Source organism: Hyla sarda, chromosome 10 (genome assembly GCF_029499605.1).
Source record: "Hyla sarda isolate aHylSar1 chromosome 10, aHylSar1.hap1, whole genome shotgun sequence".
Taxonomy (NCBI): Eukaryota; Metazoa; Chordata; class Amphibia; order Anura; family Hylidae; genus Hyla; species Hyla sarda.
The window spans coordinates 133,546,599-133,569,630 of record NC_079198.1 but is presented as its reverse complement, the minus strand read 5'-3'; the positions used below and the strand labels follow the sequence as shown (position 1 = coordinate 133,569,630).

Below are 23,032 nucleotides of genomic sequence, written 5' to 3'. Positions count from 1 at the left end.
TTTATGCTTTCGGTACCGTCCTTCATTGAAACGTACGCTGGGGTTTCGTCACTCCTGCTCCCCATTTTGCACTTTTTGTATTGTTTTATCATTGGGTTTGTATTTTATTCTTGTATTCATGTACTTTTGTACAGGTATAGTAAATTATGGGAATTTAAGTCAAATATAGAAGTTTATATATATATATATATATATATATATATATATATCTGCTCCAAATGCCAAAAGAGTTGTCTCCCCTGCTACATTTTACTTGAAGAACCCAATAAGAAACTGCAGCTGCAACTCCCTCATAAACAGACTAGGTGAAATCTCACTAGGACCTTCATCTGGACCAGATCTACGGCTGCACTGCTCATGATATACATCAGGGTTTCCCAACCTGAGGCTATCCAGCTGTTGCAAAACTACATCTCCCACAATGTCTAGATATGGTGAAAATTTTGTTTTGCAAACAGGTGGAGAGCCATTGGTTGGGGAACACTGATATACATCTAATGCTGCCTTAGGAGCTGTAACGTCCCAACGGGTGTGTGGGACCACTGTGTTACCTACTGGTCTGACTTTGGGCCAAACTTGGGAGTGGAATCTAAATATTCCCATGGTTTTTACCCTTTATCTCGCTCCAGGATGCGGAAGCAGGGGGAGATACCAGGTCGCTATGACAAGAGTGGTCCCGGTTAGGTGGCAACTGGCCAGACAAGCCACGCACCAGGGGTACAGGCAGAGGGGGTGAGCTGATGCTGTAGTTGTGCAGTGCAGCACAGTACAGAGTAGCAGAGATAAAATGGTTTTACAGCAGAGCTGAGTCTATTGCCCAGAAAAGATGAGAAGCTCAGAGGCAGCCAGGTGGTGCAAGCTTGACAAGAGCACAGGCATTGTCAACAGGCCGTGTCATACACTGGAGAATCAGCAAGGTACCAGGGGAAAAGACTGGGGCAGCATCAGAAAAACAGGGACAAGGCAGGAACATGGATCAACAGGACAAAATTCAGACATCTGAATACACAATTGCTCAGGCACTAGGAGATGGGTGGAGCTATATATGTGGTGCCTGACAGGGATTGGTGAGGGAAACTTTAGAGAAGTGTGCATTGACCTATTAAAGCAGACCTGTCAGATGCCACAAAAATAATAATAATAATAAATAATAATAATAAAAATAATAATATATTACTCAATACCTAATCCTGACCATGTACATCTAATTTGTATGCCTCTATCACTGATATTTACTATACAAATCCCTCTTTTCATTAGCTCACAGTGTTAGAAATCCTCTCAGGGGAAGGAGGCGTGTCCCTCTCTTGTGGTGGTGGGAGGTGATTGGTGTGTGGTGAGAGGGGGTGTGTCCCTCCATTGTGGTGGTGGGAGGTGATTGGTGTGTGGTGAGAGGGGGTGTGTCCCTCCCTTGGGGTGGTGGGAGGTGATTGGTGTGTGCTAAGGGGGTGTGTCCCTCCCTTGTGGTGGGAGGTGATTGGTGTGTGGTGAGAGGGGGTGTGTCCGTCCCTTGGGGTGGTGGGAGGTGATTGGTGTGTGCTAAGGGGGTGTGTGCCTCCCTTGTGGTTGTGGGAGGTGATTGGTGTGTGGTGAGAGGGGATGTGTCCCTCCCTTATGGTGGTGGGAGGTGATTGGTGCACCTGCAAACCTCCTACCCACCCCCAAAAGCGTATGTATGCCACTCATATTAGCTGTGGCACCAGTGGACCATCACAGGCACCAGGGTCCACATTAGACTACACCCTCTGACTGCTAAACCTATCCCCCTAGGGTGCTGCTAAATAGTGATGTAACCCACAGAGCCTTCTTCTCCACAGTTTACAGTAAGTTGCCCGTCACTCCCAGCCGGCTCAAATATTCTTAGCAGCAGTTACAAATGTTCTTCAAGAAATTTGACATTGGTTACAAAGAAGAAAAAAAAAGCCGAACAAGGAGGAAAAATGCGATATTTTAATTGCATCAACTCTCGACAGATTTATGTTTCTGTAAACCGTCCCACATGAATTATACCCTTACCCCATCCAGCTTAAGAAGCCATTAATCATCTCATGTCTCCGCCATAAATTCCTCAAACACATATAAGCATATTTTAATATTAATCTTCAGCTTTCCGTGATATTTAAATGTTATAGAAGTCGACTCCAGAAGTTCAGAGAGAACAAATATTAAACATTCTGACAATAAAAAGCCAAAGGGATCTGTGGAGCTGAGGGTATAAATGATGGGGAACCCCCAGGTTGTGACTCTGGATAGCCCATCAATGTGTCAATGTGGGGGTCTAATCTTCGGGATATCCAACGATTCAGTTGTGGACCCAACCTCCGCAGGCTTCTGACCAATTATACATCCATAATGTATCCTAGGAATAGACCATCGATGTATAATCCTTAGGACAACCACCAAGCAGCTAAATGGGATCCAACCTTATTGTGTCTCTGACCAAATGTTTTATACTTTAATGGTGTACTCTGAATTATACTTTAGTGGTGTACCCTGAATTATACTTTAATGGTGTACCATAATTATGGGGTCTGATCCTTGAGATGCCCACCGACCAGAAAATTGAAAGTGGTGTTGTTGTTGTTGGTGGTGGTGATTTTTTTTTGGGTAATCTCCGCAGGTCTCTAACCAATTGTACATTGATGTCCTACCCACATGGCATCCAGTAATGAAACAATGAGCAACATGATGAGGCGAAGGTAGGGGCCCAACTAATTTGGGCCTCTGACCAACCATCTGACTATGGTGTATCCTTAGGATAGGCTATCAATATCTTATCATGGAGGTGAAATCCTTGGAGCACCAATCTATCAAAAAATGTTGATGGGAGGGGGGTCAAACCTTCTTAGGCTTCTGACCAATCATACATTCATGGTATATCCTAGGTATAAGCAATGGTTTCCAATCCATGGGATACCCACCTATCAGTAATAGGTAGTGATAAGCGGCAGGGGCCATATTAGAATTTTTGCGAATATATGGACAAATATTTGTCCTATGTTCGTGAAATTCGCATATTCGCTATGTTCGTGGTTTTTTTCCACGCAAAAATGAAATTTGCATAGTGCGCATGTGTAATTATATCTTTCACCTAAAAGAAGGGAGGGTGTCCAGACTGGAATTGCCAATATTCGCATAAATATTCAATAAATATTCGCATTTTCACATAAAAAACAAACAAATATTCGTCATTATGAATATATATCACTATATTCTAAATACTCGAGAAATCGTGAAGTGCCAATATTCGCGGCCAATATAAAAAATTTGCATTTCAAATATTTGCGCTCAACACAAGTAATATGGTGACTCCTTGCTCCTTTGACCAATTGTACATCGATGGCCTGGTCCAAGGATAGGCTAGCAAATGTCAATGCTGTAAAACCCCTTTAAAAATGGGGGATGATTCTGATAGGGCGTTGTACAGCTATAGAAAAACACAGGTGCTTCTAAAAAACAGTGCCCCACCAGGTTGCATTCAGTAGTACAGATTAGCTCCAACAAAGTGAATGGGAATGAGCTGATACTGACACAGATCAATGAGCTGCAGTACCACACACAACCTCTTGACAACTGTGGCACTGCTTGTAGTCGTCTTCTTTTTCTAATTTTGTAATCAACACAGAATTTCTACAATAGATGTCTATTATTTTATCTCTGCAGATTAAGTTCTCTATGGAGCTGGCAATTATACGGCCTGAGGGTGTTATCCACACGGGCAGAGCTATACTTACAGTGCTGACAGCCAGCTTCCCTGTTCAGCTGTGACCATCCTGGGCAGCACTTATTTATTGTCTGATACTCCCGGCTGTACACCTGGCGATACGTAGTGTAATACGCTGTTCTGAAATGACAAAAGCAAAACACACTATAAGCTTCATAACAAACTAATAAAATATGTCGTAGTATTGCTTTATGCATCTGCAGTTATTGTTAAGGTTGGCTGCTGGTTAGGCCTTCAAATGTGAATGACTGTCGCTGTATACTGCTGAGTGTCGACACAAGAAATAAACACCAGACAAAATGTTGGTATATATCTCCTTCTCAGCATACTGGCTAAGGAGCTGTCCCAAGGAGTTCTGTTTATTATACGGAATTACATTGTTTTTACATTTGACAAAAAGGGGAGGTTAGTTATCGCGTCAAAATCATCATGTTATATTTTGATTGGTTGAGTATTGCGTCTGTATAGATTAGCATATTAAGCATTAATTTCTTTCTTAGCCGTAGGTCACTTATGTTGCCATTTCACTATTCTACCCGAAAATTCCAGATGTATTCGTCCTTGAGTTATGTCTTTTATGGTCTACAGTCCCATTGTAAAAACTCGAAAGGTTAACCCTCCCTGAGATGTTGTTTGGCCTGGTTGCTTGGCTATGCCCTTTGGCTGTGGCAGCAATCAGGCTGAGTCACACCTGTGAGCTAAACATTTAAGGCTAGCTCATACTGTTCCTAGTTGCCAGTAAAATAACTTGTTCAAGTAACCAGTGCTGTTTGTGTCCATTTTCCTGATATTGATCTTGGCTTGGCCCTCTGACCGTTCTTCCATTTTGTGTAATGGTACCATGATAACTCCTGTTGCTGACTTGGCTTGTTTTGACTCTGACTTGACTGTGTGTTTGTCTAGATTTATTTCTGTTAGTTTTGTGTGCCTCCAGCTGTTTTTCAGACACCTACCATATTTTAGTTTATTGTTTTGACTTTTTACTGTACCTGCACGTATCTTAAGAAGGGACCGTCTTCGTGGTTGTGGACCTGTTATTTTGGATGGGTAGGCAAGTAGGCAGGGATAGAGGGTGTGGGCAAGTTTAGGGCTGCACTCTATGCCTGCCTGAAGTGACACTGATGAACTATGTCTTTTATGGTCTACAGTCCCACGAGCTATGTTTTTTATGGTCTACAGTCTCATGAGCTATGTCGTTCATGGTCTATGGTACCATTAGCTATGTCTTTTATAGTCTACAGTCCCATTAGCTATGTTGTTTATGGTCTATGGTCCCATTAGTTATGTCTTTTATAGTTTACAGTCCCCTGTGCAATGCCTATTATGGTCTACAGTTTAATGTGCTACATTTATCATGATCTGCAGTCCACTGAGCTAAAGGTATCATGTTCCACTGTCCCCTGAGCCATGCTTAATACTGTATGTTCTACATTTCAATGAATCCCATCTATTACAGACTACAATGACCTGAATTATGCCTATTACTTTCTATAGTCTATGGTGTATATGGTCTACAGTAATGCTAATTGCGTTTTATAGTGCCCTGAGCCAAACTTATTATGGTTTAAAGTCCCCTGAGACATGTTTATTATGCCATACAGTCTTCTAAGCCATGTCTAGTATGGTCTACAGTCTCCTAAGCCATGTCTAGTAAAGTCTACAGTCTCCTAAGCCATGTCTAGTAAAGTCTAGTCTCCTAAGTCATGTCTAGTATGGTCTACAGTCTCCTAATCCTTGTCTAGTATGGTCTACAGTCTCCTAAGCCATGTCTAGTAAAGTCTACAGTCTCCTAAGCCATGTCTGATATAGTCCTACAGGCTCCCAAACCATGTCTAGTATGGTCTACAGTCTCCTAAGCCATGTCTAGTATGGTCTACAGTCTCCTAAGCCATGTCTAGTATAGTCCTACAGTCTCCTAAGCCATGTCTAGTATGGTCCTACAGTCTCCTAAGCTATGTCTAGTGTGGTCTACAGTCCCCTCAGGTTGCATATCATGTTCTACAGCCCAAACAGCCACCTCTATTATGGTCTGCAGTCCAAGGATCCACATCTGTTATGGTTTATAGTCCAAGGAGCCACATCTGTTATGGTTTACAGTCCAAGGAGCCACATCTATTGTGATCTAAAGTCCAAGGAGCCACACTTATTTTGGTTTACAGTCCAAGGAGCCAAGTGGTCAACAGTCCATGAGCTTTGCTTTTTATGGTTTCCAGACCACTATTCTAAGCCTACCATGATCAACAGAAAGGTTGGACTACATTATCTCTAGGAAATGAAACTTTCCTAGAACATTAAATCCAAGCCTTTATGTGCGCACGTCTATATTTTAATAATCTGTCAATGCTTAAAATGAATATTCCATTTTACGAATAATGGCCCCATTTCTACAAAAAAAAAAAGGGGAAAAAAATCATAATTCAAAATGTGGAAGTCTTTGACACTATTGCGGCTCTTCTCACCCCCCGTCCTCCAGATTATTTCGGCTTCATTAAGCAGGTACACTCAGAGCAATATTTCATAGCACACGGTGAACGACGTCCTCATTTGTCGGACGCTATATTCTGAGATGTTTTCACGAGCTAATAAGCAGCCTCGTCGCTTCACAATTTACTCCATCCCGGGCTTAATGATTGGGGTCAAGTGCATCCATTTTACCTGGAATTGCGGCTGTGAATTCGTAAAAAGGAAAATACAAAAGCTTTTCATGCTGTCAGATGCTGTCAACAATTGTCAACGGGAAGATATCAGAGGTCTAAATAAATGCTTGGTTGCTAGGGCACAGATGTTCAGACACCATGCCACCTGCTTTCCCCTCATTCATTGCTCTATCTCAGATATTAAAACACGGAAGGGACATCACACCCTCTTCAGCTATCGGCTCATACCAGTTTTTGCAGATTAGAACCTCTCTCGAGTTGACACATTGAGTCATATAATGATGTCCATGGCTTTCCATAAGTACTTTACAATGTTCGGTGGATTAAGAGCAGCGTCCTCCCCATGGACCATGCACGACCCTGGGCCTAGATTTGGAGTCATTTTAAGAGTCATTTAATAGACCTTGGACGAAGACCAATGAGAATGAACAGGCTGGGGTAATGAGGCGCTGGCAGTGGTTAACATTGTAGAAACTTATTGCAAATTCATTCAACAATCAGTATCTATAAGTGGCTAAGTCTATTTGGCCGGGAGCGCAGACGGTGGAAAGGGATGCTCTGCCAAGGCTCGGAGAATGCTTTGTGTGGTCTCTGATACAATGGCCCTGGGATTACGAGAAAAACAAAGCAGAAAAGGTTTTCCTCGGCCAATGGCTCATGAGTTGGTTCTTTACGATATCTCCCATAGATTGAGTCGTAATGGAATACAGCTGGTTTTGATGAATTACGAAATATTGTATTTTCGAAATGTACAATTTAATCAGCTATTTTTATAGCGTACACTTTGTAGGAGAAGATATGTTCCACAGGTTCCCATTGGCTAGAGAAACTGATCTACTATTAGGGTTTCTACCTTTCTTGCCCAATGCCCCCCCCCCCCCCCCCCAAAAAAAATAAATAAATACCGGCCATGCTAATTTGCATAATTAATTATATATGTGTACCATCACAGGATACACATATGCAGGGGAAATTTTTGTTCTATTCTGACCCCTATATCTTTTTTATTTCTCCTTATACGGCCTGTATGAGGCCTAATTTTTTGCGCCCGATCTGTAGTTTTTAACAGGTACAATTTTTGTTTTGATGTGACTTTTTAATCGCTAATTTTTATTAAATTTGGAAGTTGTAGTTAGTTACTAACTACAACTCGCAGCATGTCCTGATACAGCCTGTAGCTCAGCAGCTGCCCCAAATGAAAACTACAACTCCCAGCATGTTGGACTATATAATAGCATATAGTATAGGTCAGCGTTTTCATACCAGGGGTGCCTCCAGCTTTTGTAAAACTACAACTCCCAGCATGCTGGGAGTTGTAGTTTTCCAACAGCTGGAGGCGCTCTGGTTGGGAAACACTGGTATAGGTTATGGTGCAACATTCCAGGAGTTGGAGGATTGGTTGGATAAATACCGGCCATTGCATTGCCGGTATTTTTAATATAAAAATACCTAATATAAAAATACCTACAGGGTTGCATATTGTTTAATGGGTTAAATCTCTCATGGATGATCATGGTATGATGAACTCCACCGCATCTCACAAGAGAGACAATTCTAATATCCTGGGATGTGGTCTTCTTAAAGGGGTACTCCGCCTCTAGACATCTTATCCCCTTTCTGAAGGAGTCCCAGCGGCAGGACCCCCGCGACCTCTGTGCAGCACTCAGTGTTCAATAGAACTCTGGGTGCGGGTGGCGGGGGGTCATGATTCCACAGCCACGCCCATCATGATGTCACACCATGCTCCCTCAATGCAAGTCTATGGGAGGGGGCATGATGTCACAAGGGCGTGGCCATGATGTTGGGACCTCCGCCGCCCACTCCAAGTGTTCGGGACAAAATGTTCCGAACGCTGGGGCAGCAAAGTACCCCTTTAAGGTGCCCATACTCATTAGTTGGTTGAGATTTAACAATGAACCATAATCTGTAGGGGGGGGGGGGGGCAGTCCAGAGGCCTCCATACACATTAGAGGATCCGCCAGTCCCATTGAAATCATCAGGTTCTGCCCTGTTCCCAAAAATTTCCTGCAAAGATCATTTGTTCTTTGGCCAGTGTCTTTATGTGCGAAGATGTGTATGACCTTTTCTGTCAATTGTTCATAAGACGATTGTTGATTCAATGGCTGTTCCATCTACATCTCTTTCATGTGTATGGCCACCTTTGGTCTGAGTTCACACATAGTATTTTGGTCAGTCTTTGCACTTGCAGGACACATCATAGGTCAATGTGCCCCTATTTCACACCATCACATCATGAAATAAACTTCCCAAAGTTCCAGGTGCCTTAAAGGTCCCAGCTAACTGGATTCCTTTAAGAACTAATCTTTCTAAGAATCATCTAGAAGTTCATGGGATCTGGGTCCATGAGAGCGAGGTCTGTTTGATATCTAACTTTACAAATTATAATGAAAAGCAGATCTACAATTAATGATCTGCAACTTTTGTATCCCAAGAAGTTGCAAAAGCATCTGGAGAGTCACTGATCTAGACATCTTGAGGAACCTAGAACCTAACAAATGACTTGTTTCTTGGTTTCATTGTCAAGTGTTGATGCAACTTAAGGGGTAATCTGGTGGAAAAATTTTTTTTTTAAATCAACTGGTGCCAGAAAGTTAAACAGATTTGTAAATTACTTCTATTAAAAAATCTTAATCCTTCCAGTACTTATCAGCTGCTGTATGCTCCACAGGAAGTTATTTTCTTTTAGAATTTCCTTTCTGTCTGACCACAGTGCTCTCTGCTGACACCTCTGTTCATGTCAGGAACTGCCCAGAGCAGGAAAGGTTTGCTATGGGGATTTGCTCATACTCTGGACAGTTCCTGACATGGAAAGAGGTATTAGCAGAGAGCACTGTGGTCTGACAGAAAATAACTACTCAACTTCCTCTGGAGCATAGAACAGCTGATAAGTACTGGAAGGATTAAGATTTTTTTTTAAATAGAAGTAATTTACAAATCTGTTTAACTTTCTGGCACCAGTTGATTTAAAAATAAATAAATAAAAAGAATGTTTTCCAGCGGAGTACCCCTTTAATCTCATGAAGGATGAGCCCATGATCCAAGTCCAAGATCTGGGTCCATGTGATGTAGGTTCAATGATGTAGGTTCAATGATGTAGGTCCAATGATGATGTAGGTCCAATGATGATGTAGGTCCAATGATGATGTAGGTCCAATGATGATGTAGGTCCAATGATTATGTAGGTCCAATGATGTAGGTCCAATGATGATGGTCCAATGATGTAGGTCCAATGATTATGTAGGTCCAATGATTATGTAGGTCCAATGATTATGTAGGTCCAATGATGTAGGTCCAATGATGATGGTCCAATGATGTAGGTCCAATGATGTAGGTCCAATGATGTAGGTCCAATGATGATGTAGGTCCAATGATGTAGGTCCAATGATGATGTAATTCTAATGATGATGTAGGTCCAATGATGAAGTAGGTCCAATGATGATGTAGGTCCAATGATGATGTAGGTCCAGTGATTATGTAGGTCCAATGATGTAGGTCCAATGATGATGTAGGTCCAATGATGTAGGTCCAATGATGTAGTTCCAATGATGTAGGTCCAATGATGAAGGTCCAATGATGATGTAGGTCCAATGATGATGTAATTCCAATGATGATGTAGGTCCAATGATGATGTAGGTCCAATGATGATGTAGGTCCAATGATGATGTAGGTCTAATGATGTAGGTCCAATGATGTAGGTCCAATGATGTAGGGCAGCATGGTGGTTCAGTGGTTAACACTGTTGCCTTGCCTCATCGGAGTCAACATCTGCAAAGAGTTTGTATGGTCTCTCTGTGTTTGCGGTTAGTTTCCTCCCACACTTTTAAACATACTGATAGGTTTAGATTGTGAGCCCCAATAGGGATAGGGACCAATATGAGTGTACAGCGCTGCGGAATCTGTGTGTGCTATATAAATAATAATTATTATTATTGTTTAAATTAGCATGTTATTATGTAGCCATGGTTTCGATCAGTTTTCTTCAACCGGAGCCATTTCCTGTCAAGTTATACCAGGAGTTGCACTTTTGCAACAATCAAAGAGCCTGACTGTCAGGGCATGCTAGGAGTTGTAGTTGATGAAGACCTTCTGCTTGTCAAGAAATGCAGGGAGTTGAAGTTTTGCAACAGCTGACTATCCTCTGGCTGTCAGGACACTGTGGGAGTTGTAGCCTCTGACTAGATCCTTACAAATGACCTGAGGTTCTCATGCCTCTTATTGATGTAGTCATCACATTGATCTTATGGAGAACTCACCAATGATCCATGTTCCTCATGTGAGTCCATGGAATATCTTAATTCCTTTTTTATTGTGTGACCATGATCTCCATCCTACTTAACTTTAGCTGTGGCACAACTACAACTAGACAGCTTCTGACTGTCAGGACATTGTGGGAGTTGTATCTTTGCAACATTAGGAAAGAATCTGACTGTCAGGACATGTCATAAACCGTAGTTTTGCAACAGCTGGAAAGCCACAGGCTGAAACCCCCCTGAGCTAGACATATTAAAGGGGTACTCTTCTCCTAGACATCTTATTCACTATCCAAAAGATGGGGAATAAGATGTCTGATCGTGGGAGTCCCACCACTGGGGACCCCTGCAATTTCTGCTGTGGCACCCCAGACATCCAGTCCACGGAGCGAACTTCTCTCCATGCTGGATGACTGGCAATTTGGGGCGGAAGCTCGTCCCGATCACGCCCGCTCATGACATCATGGCCACGACCCCTCGGTGCAAGTCTATGGGAAGGGGCGTGTCCGTGACATTACGAGGCTCCAGCGCTGCACCCAACACTCTAAATGAACGTCGGGTGCCGCAGGGAGATCGCGGGGGTCCCCATCAGTGGGACCCCTGCGATCAGGCATCTTATCCTCTATCCTTTGGATAGGGGATAAGATGTCTAGGGGCGGAGTACCCCTTTAAGGGACCTAGAACCAAACAAATGACTTGAGGTTTCCCCATGAAGTACAGGCAAATGATCCAAGTTCCTTATCTGAGTCCATGTTATCTGCGTTCAACTGTTCAAAACTTCAGTCCATGAAATGTCTTGACAGCCTCTGGCTGTCAAGACATGTCATGAACTGTAGTTTTGCAACAGCTGGAAAGCCACAGGTTGAAAATCTCTGATCTATATGTATTGAGGGACCTAGAACATTACAAATGACTTGAGGTTCTCATGCCTCTTGTTGATGAATCCATCACCTTCATCTTATGAAGAACACGACCATGATCCAAGTTCCTCATCCTCATGGGAGTCCACCAGATATCTAAATTCAGACTTTATTATGTGACTATGACCTCCATCCTACTTCTCTTTAGCTGTTGCACGACTAGTTGTGGTTCTGCGATAACTAGACAGCCTCTGACTGTCAGGACATGGAGGGACTTGTAATTCTGCAACAGCAGAAAAGCGTCTGGCTGTCAGGACATACAGCTAGATAGCCATGGACTATTAGGACCCGGGCATGCTGGGTTTTGTATTCTTGCAAAAGACATCTGGGCATTGTAGTTTTGCAACAGCTGGGAGACATCGGAGACCACTGATCTAAATATTTTGAGGGACCTAGAACCTAACAAATGCATTGAGTTTGTTGACGCATCCTGGTGCCATCTCTTCCCCAGGTAAGTGACAAACACGCACCCGACCGTCCGCAGGATGGAGAACGCCATCCAGACCAGGCACCTTCTTTCATTGCTCCAAGCTCCAGTTCTGATGCCTATTTTAAACTAGTTGTCCTTTCTTTGGCCCCAATGACTCTGTCCCACTCAGTCGCTCTTCCTTATGACCCCATTATCCTGTCCCCAGTCACCAGTGGTCCTTCCCTGGGCCCCTATAACCCTGCCCCAGTCACCAGCTGTCCTTCCCTTGGTCCCTATTACCCTGTCCCCATCACCAGTTGTCCTCTTTTGAGCCTCCATGACCTTGTTCCCGGCCACTGGTTGTCCTACTTTGAACACTTTTGGTCGGTACTGACCACTTCATACTGGACACCCCAAGAGACCTGTTGTGCAGGAGATGCTCTGACCTAATTGTTTAGAGGCCACCAGTTGTCTAGCACTTGGCCTATCGGGACATGATGGGCTTTGTATTCTTGCAAAAGACATCTGGGCATTGTAGTTTTGCAACAGCTGGGAGACATCGGAGACCACTGATCTAAATATTTTGAGGGACCTAGAACCTAACAAATGCATTGAGTTTGTTGACGCATCCTGGTGCCATCTCTTCCCCAGGTAAGTGACAAACACGCACCCGACCGTCCGCAGGATGGAGAACGCCATCCAGACCAGGCACCTTCTTTCATTGCTCCAAGCTCCAGTTCTGATGCCTATTTTAAACTAGTTGTCCTTTCTTTGGCCCCAATGACTCTGTCCCACTCAGTCGCTCTTCCTTATGACCCCATTATCCTGTCCCCAGTCACCAGTGGTCCTTCCCTGGGCCCCTATAACCCTGCCCCAGTCACCAGCTGTCCTTCCCTTGGTCCCTATTACCCTGTCCCCATCACCAGTTGTCCTCTTTTGAGCCTCCATGACCTTGTTCCCGGCCACTGGTTGTCCTACTTTGAACACTTTTGGTCGGTACTGACCACTTCATACTGGACACCCCAAGAGACCTGTTGTGCAGGAGATGCTCTGACCTAATTGTTTAGAGGCCACCAGTTGTCTAGCACTTGGCCTATCGGGACATGATGGGCTTTGTATTCTTGCAAAAGACATCTGGGCATTGTAGTTTTGCAACAGCTGGGAGACATCGGAGACCACTGATCTAAATATTTTGAGGGACCTAGAACCTAACAAATGCATTGAGTTTGTTGACGCATCCTGGTGCCATCTCTTCCCCAGGTAAGTGACAAACACGCACCCGACCGTCCGCAGGATGGAGAACGCCATCCAGACCAGGCACCTTCTTTCATTGCTCCAAGCTCCAGTTCTGATGCCTATTTTAAACTAGTTGTCCTTTCTTTGGCCCCAATGACTCTGTCCCACTCAGTCGCTCTTCCTTATGACCCCATTATCCTGTCCCCAGTCACCAGTGGTCCTTCCCTGGGCCCCTATAACCCTGCCCCAGTCACCAGCTGTCCTTCCCTTGGTCCCTATTACCCTGTCCCCATCACCAGTTGTCCTCTTTTGAGCCTCCATGACCTTGTTCCCGGCCACTGGTTGTCCTACTTTGAACACTTTTGGTCGGTACTGACCACTTCATACTGGACACCCCAAGAGACCTGTTGTGCAGGAGATGCTCTGACCTAATTGTTTAGAGGCCACCAGTTGTCTAGCACTTGGCCTATCGGGACATGATGGGCTTTGAATTCTTGCAAAAGACATCTGGACACTGTGGTTTTGCCACAGCTGGAAGACATCGGAGACCACTGATCTAGATATTTTGAGGGACCTAGAAGGTAAAGGGGTACTCCGGTGGGGGAAAAAAAATATTTTAAATCACCTGGTGCCAGAAAGTTATATAGATTTGTAAACTACTTCCGTTAAAAAATCCTTCCAGTACTTATCAGCTGCTGCATACTACAGAGGAAGTTCTTTTCTTTTTGAATTGATTTTCTGTCTGATCACAGTGCTCTCTGCTGACACCTCTGTTCTTGTCAGGAACTGTCCAGAGTAGATGCAAATCCCCATAGCAAACCTCTCCTGCTCTGGGCAGTTCTTGACACTGACAGAGGTGTCAGCAGAGAGCACTGTGGTCAGACTGGAAAGAAATTCAAAAAGAAAATAACTTCCTCTTTAGTATGCAGAAGCTTATAAGTACTGGAAGGATTAAGATTTTTTAATAGAAGTAATTTACAAATCTGTTTAACTTTCTGGCATCAGTTGTTTTAAAATTAATTGTTTTCCACCGGAGCACCCCTTTAACAAATGACTTGAGGTTTCCGATGCTTCTTGTTGATGGATCCATCACTTTGATCTTATGAGGAACACACCCATGATCCAAGTTCCTCATCTGGGTCCATGTGATCTAAGTCCACCAGATATCTAACGTCAGGCTTTGTTACGCAACTACGATCTCCGTCCTACTTCTCTTTAGCTGTTGCACTACTAATTGTAGTCTTGCACCAGCTGGGGAGACTTTGGGGTCCAGTGATTTAGATAATTGAGGGACCTAGAACCTAACAAATGCCTTGGGTTTGTTTTTTGATGTACCAATCACCATGATCTCATGAAGAACCATCACATGTTCCCATCCCAACAACCATTGTTTTCTTCTTTTTTTAAATATTATGTTCTCTGATTCATTCTAAACACCAATGAGCTTCCAAACAAAATCATCTCAAATTAGGGGGGAAAAAAGACTTGAAATAATTGCGTTTTCGCCATTGTAGGTATTAGCTTCAACGTCTTTGTGCCCGACGTCCTCTAAAGACACCCCGAAGGAAACTTGTATTTATTGCCTTTCTTAAGAGACGGCCAAAAATAGAAAAAAAATGACAAAAAAAAAAGACGTTAGGTGGAATTTTGCAGTACAAAGGGCTTCAAACAATTAGCCGACTGTTTCTTTATTAATGGGCACGTAACTTACCGCTGCTGCAATGCTACGTTGGGCTTTTGAAGTCCTGGCAAACAGACAGTCCTCGCTATTTAGTCCCTTTGTTCACAGCACTGGCACTTGGAATAATCCAACTTGTTCCCTTTTTTGTGTTACAGTAGCCTATACATTACTTCTCATAATTGCGAAAATTACAGCTTAAAGGGAGTTCATTGAAGCTGACACTCCTGTTCTTGGGTTGTGCGGGATTTATGTGCGGAATTCCCCCTGACTACCCCCCCCATTTTCCCATGTTAAAAAAAAATTTGAATTAAGACCTGCTTTAATGTTAGCTTTGTCCTCCTCTCCATGTGAATGAACTTTTCTACATAGGGAAGTAGTAAAGAGACAGATCTATCACCATGAAAAATCTTATATACAGTAGTGGTCTCCAAACTGTGGACCTCCATATGTCGCAAAACTACAACTCCCAGTACGCCAACGGAACTTCAACTCCCAGCACGCCAACGGAACTTCAACTCCCAGCATGCCAACGGCTGTCCAGGCATGCTGGGAGTTGTAGATTTGCAATATCTGGAGGCCAACAGTTTGGAGACCACTGGTGTACACCACTATTGGCTGTTTGTCATTGTAATAATCCTTTGATGTTTCTATTGGCCAGGAAAAAAAAAAAACTACCCCATATTTTTGTAGGCTGCATGTCTGTGTTTGCTTATGTTTTTATTTGTTTATTCATTTATTTATTTTGTTTTTGAAGTTATTTAATTTATTTAGTTAGTTATTTGTTTTGTTGTTTATTTAGTTATTTATGTATCCATTTAGTTATTTATTTAATTCATTTATTTATTTAGTTCTTTAATGGTATTTCATTCATTTATTTTGTAGTTGTTTATTTAGTTAGTTAGTTATTTAGAGGTATTTCATTTATTTAGTTTATTCATTTAGTTAGTTATTTAATTTGTTTAGTTATTTATTTATTTATAATTTTTTTGCAAAAACACCAAAACAAAGAAAAAAAAAAATCATCTAATTTGTCCAAACTGCCATGGCCAGATTTAATCTGGAAGTCAAGAGGGAAATATGAAATGTCCAACCCAATTGGTGTTTTTTTCACTCTTCATTTCTGGCCTTTTTTTGGGGGTTTCTTTATTTATTTATTTTAAGCCCAGCGGCAGTTTTCAAAAATCACATGGCATTTTTTTCAGGGAATCTAGGCTTTTATTTTTATTTATTTTTTCAAACCCAAACGTAAAAAAAAAAAAAAAAAAAAGATAATTATTAAAATAAATGCAATGTTTTCTATTGGCAGCTTTTAGACATTTTTTTTCATTTTTTTTTTTTTTTAAGAAATCCTTGAGTCACATGTAAAATGAATCACATGATTTTAAATGTGGCATGTTTTCTTTTCCAAAAACAGCCTATATTAGTCTTGGCATTTTTATTTTGGCATTTTTCGTCCTCTGAGTGTTTCTTATTACAAGACATGTGACTCTCATTATCTGACTCAAGGATGTCTATTAACGAATCGAGGGGGAAATGTCAGACCAGAAAAAACACCAATATTTATCAGCTCATGAAATTTTTTTAAAATACATTTTTGTTGTTTTTTGGCATTTTTTTTACTCCTTTGGAAGTCTAACATGGTCCAAAATCTCTCTCATGTCCCATTACAGCAATGTTTCCCAGTCAGGGTGCTGGACGTTGTAGTTTTGCAAGAGCTGAAAGCACCTTGGTAGGTAGCACCACAATAGAGACTGAAGCTGCTGCTCTGTGTGTCCACCATGCTCCACACTGCAGCTTGGCTTGTTTTAAAGATGAAGCTCCACAAGTAGCCTGGTGCATGAAAAGATGATTTTACATTAAAGAAATTATAAAGGATTAAAAACCTTAAATGTAAATCTAGGTATCTGTTCACTCATATCTAATCTTTCAATGCAATAAAACTGTCTCTGACTCTTGGTCAGTACTGACCACTACATACCAGGGACACCCCACAAGACCGGCCGTTGTGGAGATGCTCTGACTCAGTTGTCTAGGCATCACCAGTTGTCTTTTCTTGGGCCCGCTCCCATGACCCTGTTCCTGGTCACTAGTTGTTTTCCCTTGAGTTCCCATGACCCTGTCACCAGTTGTCCTTCCTTAAGCCTCTCCTTTGTCACCCCCCCCCCCCCCCCCCACATTACCCTTTCCCTGTTCAAGGTTGTCTCTCTTGGGCCCATTTTACCAATTGTCTTTCCTTGAGACAACATGACCCTGTTCCTTGGCATGGTTGTCCTCCTTTGGGCCCCATGACACTGTTGGCCCCCATGACCCTATTCTCAGTCAAGGTTTTCTCCCATGATCCTTGGGCCCCCATGACCCTTTTCCTGGTCAAGGTTGTCCTTCCTTGGGCCCCTATGACCCAGATCCCAGTCACCAGTTGCCTTACCTTGGGCCATCATGACCATTCCGATCAAGGTGGTCTCCCTTGGGCCCCCATGACCCTGTCCATGATCACAGGTTGTCCTTCCTTGGGCCCCCATGACCCTGTCCCAGTTGTCCTTCCTTGGACACATTTGGTCAGTACACTACCCACCCCACACCAGGGACACCCCACAAGCCATTCTGGAGATGCTGTGACCCAGTTGTTTAGACTTCACCAGTTGTCTTCCCTTGGGCCCCCATGACCCCGTCACCAGTTGTCCTTCCTTCAGCCTCCATTACCAAGTCCCCTTTTACCTGTTCCCTTCAGCCCCCATGACCATCTCCCCTGTCACGTCCCATGAGCCTTTCCCCTTTCAAGGTTGTCTCCCTTGCGCCCCCTTCACCAGTTGTTCTTCCTTGGGCCCCATGACCTTTTTCCTGTCACAGTTGTCCTCCTTTGGGACCCCTGACCCTGTTGGCCCTCATGACCCTGTTCCCAGTCAAGGTTTTCTTCCATGATCCTTGGCCCCCATGACCCTGTCCCTGGTCACCAGTTTCCTCCCTTGGGCTCCCCTATGACCCTGCCCCAGTTGTCCTTCCTTGGACACATTTGGTCAGTACTAACCACTATACACCAGGGACACCCTACAAGATCGGTCATTCTGGAGATGCTCTGACCCAGTCCTCCAGACTTCACCAATTGTCCCTGTCCCCTGTCACCAGTTGTCCTCCCTTGGGCCCCCATGACACTGTCTACGGTTGTCCTTATTTAAAGCACTTTTGGTCGGTACTGATCACTACATACTGGGAACACCCAAGACCGCCCATTTGTAGATGTCTCTAACCCCTTCCTCTTTGTCACAGTGGCTCAGATCTTTACCCTTGCTAATTTTTCTTGCTTCCAACATTCTTTTTTACAACAACCGACAGGTCAGTCGCTGCCTAATATATCCCAACCCCTGAGAGGCGCCATTGTCACCAGATAATCCATGTTCTTCACATCTCCCGTAAATAGTCTCAATGTTCTGGTTGCTCGGTGTAAAGATAATATAATAGCCGGCCGTCCTGATCCTCTACCTGGGGCTGTGCCCTATTCCTCCGCAGCTCGTCTTGATGGAATCTCTTTATCTTGGCATCTGTACAAGAAGCTCTTAGTGTTTATCAGGTTCAATTTCATGTTCTGGTTTAATGATTTTTTTTTCTTTCTCCGTGAGAAGAGACGACGGCAGAAAAGTGGAATGAAAACAAGTGGTGGGTGAACCTGTACCAGGCGGAGGGAGGCAAAGCCCCAGTATATGTCTCCTCTATACCAATGCAAACAATCCTGGCATGAGTAATAATATACAGATGATATGTGTATATAGAAGACGCAGATATTTCACAATTTATGTCTTAATACAAACAGACGTAGAATTACACATTGCCCAATATCTCATTTTTTTTTTTGTAAGAGATTCCTTGTGCCTCGAGGTGAACAAGCCGCTCCATCTTTATGGTTTATCCTAAGGGTTCTTGTAGGGCTTTGTTTCCCAACCAGGATGCCACCAGCTGGTGCTCAACTATAACTCCCAGCATGCTCGGACAGCCAACGGCTGTCCGGGCATGCTAGGAGTTGTAGTTTTGCAACAGCTGGAGGAACATTGGGTGGAAAACACTAGTATAGAGGAAGAAACCAATTGTACGTGTGAAATTATACAGTCAAACATAATGGATGTAAAACCAATGTTAAATTTTACAGGTAGTGATGAAGGGGCCAGAGCGGCTCAGAAACGCGTTGAGTGTGTAAAATTAAACATTGTTTTTTTTTTTGTTTGTTTTTTAAATCCAATAGATTTGACTGGGTCTTGGTAGCTCCCGTTTAGTCCTAAAGTAGTCAGTTGTTGGAGAGTTGTGCAAGTACATGGTATAGCTTTGGCTGTCTGGGCATGCTGGGAGTTGTAGTTTTGCAACAGCCGGAGGTACACTGGTTGGAAAACACTGGTATAGAGGAAGAAACCAACTGTATGTGTATAATTATACATTGGTTGTACAGTCAAACATAATGGATGTAAAACTAATGTTAAAATTTTACAGGTATAACACATTTCTTGGCCTCTCTGACACCTTCATCAGGTGCTGATGAATGGGTCAGAGTGGCTCAGAAACGTGTTGAGCCTGTAAAATACATTAGATTTGACAGGGTCTTGGTAGCTTCCATTTAGTCCTGAAGAAGTCAGTAGTTGGAGAGTTGTGCACTTTAGAGACAAAAATATAAAATAGATAGATATGAGATAGATAGATAGATAGATAGATAGATAGAACGATAGATAGATAGATAGATAGATATGAGATAGATATTAGATAGATAAATATAGATAGATAGGAGGGAGATAGATAGATATGAGATAGAAAGATAGATAGATAGATAGATAGATATGAGATAGATAGATATGAGATAGATAGATAGATATGAGATAGATAGATATGAGATACATAGATATGAGAGAGATAGATAGATATATATGAGATAGATAGATAGATAGATAGATAGATAGATGGGAGATAGATAGATATGAGATAGATAGAAATGAGATCAGCTGTATACATGACATATATCCATCACTTACCTCCGCTCATAGCCAACACACCAAATCTGTCCAGCACAACCTTGTTTCCAAACTTTCACCATCCGACTATAAGCCTCCACCACCGGCTGCTTGTGAGCGGCTATAGACAGAACTCGCTCTGGACACACGTTTGGCCTGAAAAATAAATAAATAAATAAATCCTTAGATCTGTATTATCCAAAAAAGACATATCATGTTTTTTTTTATTTTTTTATTCTATATATTTAGTTTGTTATAAAAGCTAAATTCGAAAATATATTTTAGTTTCCTCAGTGACCACTGAGGGACACACAATAGGCCGCTGTTTCTATCTTTCTCCAGCTCACTTTATAGCTTTGTTGTGTAGACTGGGTTGGATTAGTCCGGTGGAGTCATCTCATTATAACTTGAAGGTGGACAATATAAGGCTAGGTTCACACAGGGTAAAGTCAAACCAAAAAAAAAAAAAAAATAATAATAATGTCTTCTAGTAATGTCTATGGAAAATGGACATCAGTGCATTGGTTACTTTTTATTGTGTTTTTTTTTTTTTCTGGGATGTGATGTGACCAAAAATCGGCAATTTTGACTTTGGTATTTCTTTTTACATTTACATTGTTCACTGTACTAGTTCGAACATTTCCACATGTGGCAATGATAAATGTTTAATTTATTGTTCTACGTTTTTTTTTTGTAAAATAGGAAAAGAGGGTATTTTTATGTCCCCATAGGGGACTATTTATAACAATATTTTGATTGTTAATACTGTTGAGTGCTATGCATAGGCACATCACTGATCAGTGATATAAGCAATCCACTTTTATGGTTTGCCAGTAGGCAGACTATGGAAGAAGATGGCGATTGGAGCTTCTCTCACCTGTTCCTCGTTGGCCAGAGCAAATCGGGAGCAGATGATGAGTGGAGCTTTACCCAACTGTCAGGCCCATGGCCTGATTATTAAAATCCTCTATGTGTATTATAATTATAAATGTGTGTGATGGATCAACCAAGACATGGGTGAGAGGTCATTCAGACTGTGGGTTTGTGTATTGCATTTTATTGGGGGTCTGGCTGTTTGTTTACATCTCCTTTGAAGTCAAAGGCTCTTTTGAAGCAGCAGGAAGTCATGCACTCTGGTCCCATCATATAATCAACCAGATAAGAGGGCCAGGAACAGAGATGCCCCCCTGGTGGGATCAGAGGGGAGGGGGAATGGAGTCTCCCTCCAAAAAGGCAGATATATAATATTTTAACAATGCTAGAATCAGGGTGTTCAATGCTGTGCAACAAGCTGACAAGACCATCCTAAGAACAGCTGGAACTCACTCTCATGGACTGCTATACCATCATGCTGTAAGAACTTCATCTTTTGTTTTCTGAACTTGTCTTGCAAAACTCTTTTATATATTGTTATACCTGTATGTCATTTGTTACTGTATTTTTATATAGTCAGACCTGTGATACCTTTTATCAGATTAAACGTTTAATTAATCAGCTCTGGTCTTTGATCTCTAAATATATGAGCTCACCTTTCTGAAGGCACCTCTTGTGGAATATCTAAGGGTTAATTTGGTGACTTGCTGGGACTTGTAGTGAATACCCAGAGGTCTGGCGGCTTTAACCCTTGCACCATCACACTCTCTCTAGCGTCTTGGCTGGACCGATAGGGTGTGATCGTGATCATCAGACCCCCACAATCATGCTGCGGGTGGTCCAATGAGTTCCCCTGAACCTCAAGATCCACTTTTATGATTTGCCAGTAGGGAGACCATAAAAGAAGTTTGCCAGAGCCAACAGGGAGCAGGTGAGAGGAGCTCCAGTCGCCATGTTTACTCATCGGACCCCGCAATTGCGGACCCCTGCAATTTGCCAATAGGTGGACTATAGAAGAAGATGGTGACTGGAGCTCCTTTCCCCTGCTCCTGATTGGCCAGAGCCAACCGGGAGCAGGTGAGAGGAGCTTTATCCATCGGTCCCCCGCAATTGTGCTGCAGGTGATCCAATGAGTCCCCCCGAGCCCTGCAGGTACTTCAAATGCTGTGATAAACATTGAATCCCATTGTCTCTCATTCATTGCAGGTGCCATTAAGCACACACTGTCCTGTATAAAGGATGTGCACCACCCCAAGGTAAGTTTTTTTTTTTTTTAAAGCTACAATTTTTTTAAGCATAACCTATAACATATTTCTCTTTTAAAGAGAGACAATATAAAGTTGACATCCGTGGCATCCATTCCCTGTCAGATCTATCTCAATGGGCGATGCACGGGAAGGAAAAGCTGAGAAGAGCATCAGATACATGAGCCCAAGGTGCCAAGTACAAGAGGGTGCGGACAGCGTTATCATCTGGAGCTTTGTTTCCTGCAGGAATATCTCTATGGAGCCAAATCCAGATATAGAAAGTACAGAAGGACACACGAGATCGAAAGATTTATTCCATCCAGGGTGGCAACCAGGAAACAGGAGTGCCCCTCTGCGCAGAGTACGGGCAGTCTACAAGGGATTCTCTCGTGTGTGTGATTCAAATGAAATAAAAAAAATTATACATACATTTTGTAATAAATTTGCAACTTTGCAATTTTATGCCTTGTGCGGCAGTTTTCTAACATTCCAAAATGGCAAATTTTAGCACACAGAAACATTCGTGCAAAAATTAGCAACTTTTTTTCTCTTCAATGGGCACCATCAGAATCAACAATGTTTTATATGTTGTACATCTCAGCAAAACTTTGATCATTCTAATGTATTTAATAAAATAAACAAATAAATATTAATAGAAAAATTATATATATATATATATATATATGCATTTTATAGAAATCATGGCTTATAAAAAAAGACCACTGGGGGCCTCTATAACATCCAGAACATCCAGCTGAAGCACAGGCAGGAACAAAAGTCCAGAAAGTGAAGGGACAGGACTAGGACACTTCTGTGCTCACTCCCGTCAGACTGCAGCGTGAAAACCGAGAGGAGGGGGTTAAAGAGCAGCCTGCAGTGATTGGATAAAGACACCCAGCACAGTAGACTCAGGGAGGAAGTGAAGGGAGGGCAGGCTCAGTGCTTGCCTCATAAACACTTGTTCCTGAACAGTGGATGTCAGAATGAGTGAGCAGCAGAACAGAGTGAGCAGCAAAACATATAAAAAAG

At 42.6% G+C, this 23,032-nt stretch overlaps 1 protein-coding gene across 2 annotated transcripts in view; it reads right to left on the bottom strand.

Annotated features, from left to right (window-relative positions):
* Window positions 1–23,032, bottom strand: part of MEGF6 (multiple EGF like domains 6) — a 447,412-nt gene that overhangs the window by 374,873 nt on the left and 49,507 nt on the right. For both annotated transcript variants that reach the window (XM_056544570.1, XM_056544571.1), the window contains exons 2-3: window positions 19,905–20,039; window positions 3,735–3,844 (exon numbers count right to left, since the gene is read on the bottom strand). In XM_056544570.1, the coding sequence (XP_056400545.1) occupies window positions 3,735–3,844; window positions 19,905–20,039 (245 nt within the window). The remainder of the gene's footprint in view (window positions 1–3,734; window positions 3,845–19,904; window positions 20,040–23,032) is intronic.